The 8,039-nt window shown below is 45.6% G+C and overlaps 1 protein-coding gene across 1 annotated transcript in view; it reads right to left on the reverse strand.

Moving 5' to 3' along the window:
* LOC123754172 (dipeptidase 1) overlaps positions 1-5,008 on the reverse strand; it is a 279,527-nt gene extending 274,519 nt beyond the window's left edge. Inside the window, exons 1-2 of the mRNA XM_069309114.1 lie at positions 4,914-5,008; positions 4,194-4,365 (exon numbers count right to left, since the gene is read on the reverse strand). Coding sequence (XP_069165215.1) covers positions 4,194-4,365; positions 4,914-5,008 — 267 coding nt within the window. The remainder of the gene's footprint in view (positions 1-4,193; positions 4,366-4,913) is intronic.
* Between the last annotated feature and the right edge of the window lie 3,031 nt (positions 5,009-8,039).

An 8,039-nucleotide genomic window follows, 5' to 3' on the forward strand; every position in this document is an offset into this window, starting at 1 on the left:
GCGTAGGGCGAGAGTGGAAAACCAAGAAGTCACAGCTCCCAACACAACACCCCCAGAGGCGAGGGGGGAACCCACAACCAGCTACCCAGTAACACCAGAGGGGAGAACAACCCCGCCACCCTCCTCTGCATAGAAAACCCCATACCCCAAACCCTCCCTGACCCCACTCAAATGTTCAGCCAAATCTCCCTCCCCCACACCCTATCCTCACCCTTCTACCCCTCCCCTCCTCCTGCCGAGTCCTCCCTCCCCCCCTTCCCTTCCTGTACTCCCTCCCCTTTCACCCCATACCCTCCCTGTCCCTCCCCCTTCACTGGATCCCCCGCCCCTCATCCCAGTATCCTCTGAGACCCTGTTATCCACCTCACAGGTCCTCACACCCATGGAACAGCTTCCCCCACCAGCAGAACACTCACCAAGGAGGCGATTTGAGAAGGGACAGAAGAAAGTGAGCCTCAAAGCAATGTGCACTAACATAGATGGAATTACAAATAAAGCAAATGAGCTTCGAGAACGGGTACTGGAGGAAAACCCAGACATAATAACCTTCACAGAAACAAAGCTAACGAAAACGATAACAAACGCAGTGTTCCCACAGGACTATTATGTTATGAGGAAAGAGAGGGAAGGAAGAGGTGGTGGTGGTGTAGCTCTGCTGGTAAGAAAAGGCTGGAATTTTGAGGAGATGGTTATTCAGGGCTGTGAAGGTTTCAGTGACTACATAGCAGGTACCATAACAAATGGAGGGGAAAAATTATAGTCGTAGTCATATATAATCCACCACCAAATGACAGAAGACCCAGACAGGAATATGATAGAAACAACATGGCCACCATTAACATAATAGAGAGAGCAGCTTCTGTTGCTTGCAGGAATGGATCTGGACTACTAATTATGGGAGACTTCAACTATGGGAAGATAGATTGGGAGAACAGAGACCCGCATGGAGGACCAGAAACATGGAGAGCTAAGCTGCTGGACGTGGCAACAAGAAACTTTCTAAGCCAGCACATCAAGGAACCAACAAGAATGAGAGGAGAAGATGAACCAGCAATGCTTGATTTGATATTTACCCTAAACGAGTGGGATATAAGGGAAGTTAAGATGGAAGCTTCCTTGGGAATGAGTGACCACAGTGTATTGAACTTTGAGTACCTGGTAGAGCTAGGAATTATCTCCCCAAAAAACAGAACTAGGAATCAAAAGGCTGGCATACCAAAAGGGGAATTATGAACAAATGAGAAGTTTCCTATGGGAAATACCTTGAGACACAGACCTCAGAGATAAGTCTATACAGGGTATGATGGACTATGTTACCCAAAATTGTCAGGAGGCAGTAAACAGGTTCATCCCGGCCCAAAGGGAAAAATCCGAGAAGCAACAGAAGAATCCATGGTATAATAGGGCATGTATGGAAGCGAAGAAACTGAACAAAAGGGCGTGGAGGAACTTCCGGAATAATGGAACACCAGAAAGCAGAGAGAGATACCAGAGACACAGGAATGAGTACGTCAGGGTGAGAAGAGAAGCAGAGAAAAGTTTTGAAAATGATATAGCAAACAAAGCCAAGACCGAACCAAAGCTACTCCACAGTCACATCAGAAGGAAAACAACAGTGAAAGAACAGGTATTGAAACTTAGAACAGGCGAGGACAGGTATACAGAGAATGACAAAGGGGTCTGTGAAGAACTCAACAAGAGGTTCCAGGAGGTCTTCACAATAGAACAAGGTGAGGTCACTGAGCTAGGAGAAAGGGAGGTAAACCAGGCGGCCTTGGAAGAGTTCGAAATTACGAGAGAGGAGGTCAAGAGACACCTGCTGGATCTGGATGTTAGAAAGGCTGTTGGTCCAGACGGGATCTCACCATGGGTACTGAAAGAGTGTGCAGAGGCACTTTGCTTGCCACTCTCCTTAGTGCATAGTATGTCACAGGAGACGGGAGACCTACCAGAAATATGGAAGACGGCGAATGTGGTCCCAATATACAAAAAGGGCGACAGGCAAGAGGCACTGAACTACAGGCCAGTGTTCTTGACTTGTATACCATGCAAGGTGATGGAGAAGATCGTGAGAAAAAACCTGGTAATACATCTGGAGAGAAGAGACTTCGTGACAAATTGCAAACATGGGTTCAGGGAGAGTAAATCTTGCCTGACTGGCTTAATAGAATTCTACGATCAGGTGACAAACATTAAGCAAGAAAGAGAGGGCTGGGCGGACTTGGTTTGGACCCGAGCTTCGTTTTCTTGGTTTGTCGGAAAGCCTTTGACACAGTACCGCATAAGAGACTGGTACATAAGCAGGAGAGACAGGCAGGTGTAGCTGGTAAGGTGCTCCAGTGGATAAGGGAGTTTCTAAGCAATTGGAAGCTGAGAGTTACTGTGAGGGGTGAGACCTCCGATTGGCGTGAAGTCACCAGTGGAGTCCCACAGGGCTCTGTACTCGGTCCTATCTTGTTCCTGATATATGTAAATGATCTCCCGGAGGGTATCGATTCATTTCTCTCAATGTTTGCGGACGATGCCAAAATTATGAGAAGGATTAAAACAGAAGAGGACTGTTTGAGGCTTCAAGAAGACCTAGACAAGCTGAAGGAATTGTCGAACAAATGGTTGTTAGAGTTTAACCCAACCAAATGAAATGTAATGAAGATAGGTGTAGGGAGCAGGAGGCCAGATACAAGATATCATCTGGGAGAGGAAATTTTTCAGGAGTCAGAGAAAGAAAAAGACTTAGGGGTTGATATCACGCCAGACCTGTCTCCTGCAGCACATATCAAGAGGATAACATCAGCGGCATATGACAGGCTGGCCAACATGCGAACGGCATTCAGAAACTTGTGTAAAGAATCATTCAGAACTTTGTATACCACATATGTCAGGCCAATCCTGGAGTATGCAGCCCCAGCATGGAGTCCATATCTAGTCAAGGATAAGACTAAACTGGAAAAGGTTCAAAGGTTTGCCACCAGATTAGTACCCGAGCTGAGAGGTATGAGCTATGAGGAGAGACTACGGGAATTAAACCTTACTTCGCTAGAAGACAGATAAGTTAGGGGGGACATGATCACCACATTCAAGATTCTGAAGGAAATTGATAGGGTAGATAAAGACAGGTTATTTAACACAAGGGGCACACGCACAAGGGGACACAGGTGGAAACCTGTGATCCGACCCTTCCATTGAAGTTAGAAGAAAGTAGAGGGGGAGGGGGGGGGGGAGATGGAGAGAGAGGAGGGAGGGAGAGAGAGAGGGAGGAGAGAGCAAGTGCCCAAATGAGCCACAGAGATATTAGAAATAACTTTTTTAGCGTCAGAGTGGTTGACAAATGATATGCATTAGGAAGTGATGTGGTGGAGGCTGACTCCATACACAGTTTCAGGTGTATATATGATAGAGCCCAATAGGCTCAGGAATCTGTACACCAGTTGATTGACAGTTGAGAGGCGGGACCAAAGAGCCAGAGTTCAACCCCTGCAAGCACAACTAGGTGTGTACAACTAGGCAAGTACCTAAACGCCACACACACACACACTCACCTGCACGCTACAAACACTCACCTACACGCAACACACTCACCTGCACGCCACACACTCACCTGCACGCCACACACTCACCTGCACGCTACAAACACTCACCTACACGCAACACACTCACCTGCACGCCACACACTCACCAGCACGCTACAAACACTCACCTACACGCAACACACTCACCTGCACGCCACACACTCACCTGCACGCCACACACTCACCAGCACGCTACAAACACTCACCTACACGCAACACACTCACCTGCACGCCACACACTCACCTGCACGCCACACACTCACCAGCACGCTACAAACACACTCACCTACACGCAACATACGCCACACACACACACACTCATCTACACGCCTCACACTCACCTGCACGCTACAAACACTCTCACCTACATGCAACACACGCCACACACACACACACACACACTCACCTGCACGCAACACACACACTCACCTACACGCAACACACTCGCCTACATGCAACACACTCACCTACACGCCACACACTCCACACACACCTACACGCCCCCCACACACACACACCTACACGCCCCCACACGCCACACACACCTACACGCCCCACACACACTCACACCTACACGCCCCCCATACACACACACCTACACGCCCCCCACACACACACACTCACCTGTGCACCCACCATACCCTGCCGTAGTCTGGGCAAGTCAGTGTGGGACCAGGAGGACCGTGACCACGGGCGCAGCGTCTGGAGGTGGGCGGTGAAGTTGAAGCTGTGAAGTTTGTTGTGCATGAACTTCCTGATGTTCCACGGCAGGTCGTTGTGGCTGTCAATACACAATCTATTAATTTACGTTAGAACAAGGCAAGTCATTATATCACACACACAAACACACACACACACACACACACACACACACACACACACACACACACACACACACACACACATACACACACACACACAAGTGTACACATTCAAGTATAGATATGATAGTGCCCAATAGGTTTCAGGAATCTGTACACCTGTTGATTGACAGTTGAGAGGCGGGACCAAAGAGCCAGAGCTCAGCCCCCGCAAACATAACTAGGTGAGTACACACACACACACACGCACAGTGGGTGATACAAATTCAGTTGAGCCAGCCGCGGAGGGAGGGTCGCTGGGGTCACACGCTACAATAAACACCAATATTTTTGGGTTAATTAAGGCTGCAGTGACAGATCACAGATCTAGGAGTATCATAAAGCGTATAACCGCCGCGAATAGGAAAGAAAAAATACAGTGCTGTCACTAGAACTTTGTGTTAAACAGTGAATTCACCAGACAGGCCACGTGGGAGGGCCCACGAGGCTTTGTTTACATATTGGGTCAAGTGATCAGTGGTACAGTGAATTGGTGAACTGTAACACAACAGTGTATCGGTGTGTACCGATACAGTGACTGACTCCAGAGATTTGTGTTAGATAGAGAAGAACCGCCATCATCAATCTACTGGATTAGTGAATCACCACGTGGGAGGCGACGATGGATCACTTCGTCATCCAGCATCGTAATTATTCACCTGGTTGTGTGAGCGGGAGGCTGACAGGTAGGTACCCCTCTCTGGTCAATTATTCAGGTGTGCAGAGTGAGATAAAATATTATCTAATTCTTGTTCAGTATATCATATACATTTAAAATGTCAAAGTGGCTCATTTTGGGTACAGGTTGACATTTTATGGGACCCCCATAATACACGCACGCACACACGCATGCACGCACACAAACGTTGTGCGTTGTTGCTAGGCTTGTTGCTAGGCAAGGAAGTGAATGAGATGTATGTCAAGTTTTGTGAAATATATGATAAAGGCACAAAAAAATTTATTCCAAAACAGAGATGCAGAACTAGGAAACAGGATTGGTTCAACAGAAATTGCGAGAGGGCCAGAGACCAAAAGACACAAAAATGGAATCAATACAGGAAGAGGCCAAACCCCCAAACATACCAGTGATTCAAAGATGTGAGAAACCACTACATGGCAGTGAGGAGAGAGGCAGAAAGAAATTTTGAAAAAGGGATTGCAGACAAATGTAAAACAGAACCAGGTCTATTCTATAAATTCATAAACACCAAATTGCAGGTAAAGGATAATATTCAGAGGTTGAAAATGGGAAATAGATTCACGGAAAATGAAAAGGAAATGTGTGAAACACTAAACGAAAAGTTCCAAAGTGTGTTTGTACAAAATAAAATCTTCAGGGAACCAGATACAATAAGAATTCCAGAGAACAACATAGAGCACATCGAGGTGTCTAGAGACGAAGTGGAAAAAATGCTCAAGGAGCTAAATAAGAACAAAGCAGTTGGTCCAGATGGGGTTTCACCATGGGTTCTGACAGAATGAGCTCAGCATTCCACTTCAACTGATTTTTCAGGCATCCCTGTTTACAGGAGTTGTAGCTGATGTGTGGAAAAAGGCTAACATAGTTCCAATCTACAAAAGTAGAAGCAGGGAAGACTCCCTTAATTATAGACCTGTATCATTGACAAGTGTAATAGTCAAAATATTGGAAAAAATAATTAAAACTAAATGGGTAGAACACCTGGAGAGAAATGATATAATATCAGACAGACAGTATGGTTTTCGATCTGGAAGATCCTGTGTATCGAATTTACTCAGTTTCTATGATCGAGCCACAGAGATATTACAGGAAAGAGATGGTTGGGTTGACTGCATCTATCTGGACCTAAAAAAGGCTTTCGACAGAGTTTCACATAAGAGGTTGTTCTGGAAACTGGAAAATATTGGAGAGGTGAGAGGTATGCTTCTAACAGGGATAAAAAAAATTTTGACTGATAGAAAAATGAGGGCAGTGATCAGAGGCAATTTATCGGACTGGAGAAATGTCACAAGTGGAGTACCACAGGGTTCAGTTCTTGCACCAGTGATGTTTATTGACTACATAAATGATCTACCAGTTGGTATACAGAATTATATGAACATGTTTGCTGATGATGCTAAGATAATAGGCAGGATAAGAAACTTAGAGGATTGTCATGCCCTTCAAGATGACTTGGACCAAATAAGTACATGGAGCACCACTTGGCAAATGAATTTAATGTTAATAAATGCCATGTTATGGAATGTGGAATAGGAGAACATTGACCCCACACAACCTATATATTATGTGAGAAATCTTTAAAGAATTCTGATAAAGAAAGAGATATAGGGGTGGTTCTAGATAGAAAACTATCACCTGAGGACCACATAAAGAATATTGTGCGAGGAGCCTATGCAACGCTTTCTAACTTCAGAATTGCTTTTAAATACATGGATGGCGATATACTAAATGAATTGTTCACGACTTTTGTTAGGCCAAAGCTAGAATATGCAGCGGTTGTGTGGTGCCCATATCTTAAGAAGCACATCAACAAACTGGAAAAGGTGCAAAGACACGCTACTAAGTGGCTCCCAGAACTGAAGGGCAAGAGCTACGAGGAAAGGTTAGAGGCATTAAATATGCTAAAACTAGAAGACAGAAGAAAAGGAAGTGATATGATCACTACATACAAAATAGTAACAGGAATTGATAAAATCGATAGGGATGATTTTCTGAGACCTGGAACTTTAAGAACAAGAGGTCATAGATTTAAACTAGCTAAACACAGATGCAGAAGAAATATAAGAAAATTCACTTTCACAAACAGAGTGGTAGACGGTTGGAACAAGTTAGGTGAGACGGTGGTGGAGGCCAAAACCGTCAGTAGTTTCAAAGCGTTATATGACAAAGAGTGCTGGGAAGACGGGACACTTCGAGCATAGATCTCATCCTGTAACTACACTTAGGTAATTACGTACGTTTGCAAGTACGCACGCACACACATGCAAAAACAAACACGCACACGCACGCACACACACATACGTTCAGTCAGGCTGGAAGGGATTAACACTTATCATATAAAGGGGATAAAACCTCGCTCATAATCCACATCCAGTCAGGCTGGAAGGGATTAACACCTATCATAGAAAGGGGATAAAACCTCACTCATAATCCACTCTTACCTGCCATAGTCTGAAGACAACACCTCACCCACCTCCTCTTAACCCCCATCACACGCGCACACACACGTTTTCTCTGTTCTCTCTCCTCTCTCTCTCTCTCTCTCTCTCTCTCTCTCTCTCTCTCTCTCTCTCTCTCTCTCTCTTCTCTCTCTCTCTCTCTCTCTCTCTCTCTCTCTCTCTCTCTCTCTCTCTCTCTCTCTCTCTCTCTCTCTCTCTCTCTCTCTTGCTCTCTCTCTCTCTCTTGCTCCTCTCTCTCTCTCTCTCTCTCTCTCTCTCTCTCTCTCTCTCTCTCTCTCTCTCTCTCTCTCTCTCTCTCTCTCTCTCTTGCTCTCTCTCTCTCTCTCTATTTCTCTCTATCTCTCTCTCTCTCTCTCATCTCTCTCTCTCTCTCTCTCTCTCTCTCTCTCTCTCTCTCTCTCTCTTGCTCTCTCTCTCTCTCTCTTGCTCTCTATCTCTCTCTTGCTCTCTC

This window comes from Procambarus clarkii, chromosome 6, assembly GCF_040958095.1.
Source record: "Procambarus clarkii isolate CNS0578487 chromosome 6, FALCON_Pclarkii_2.0, whole genome shotgun sequence".
Taxonomy (NCBI): Eukaryota; Metazoa; Arthropoda; class Malacostraca; order Decapoda; family Cambaridae; genus Procambarus; species Procambarus clarkii.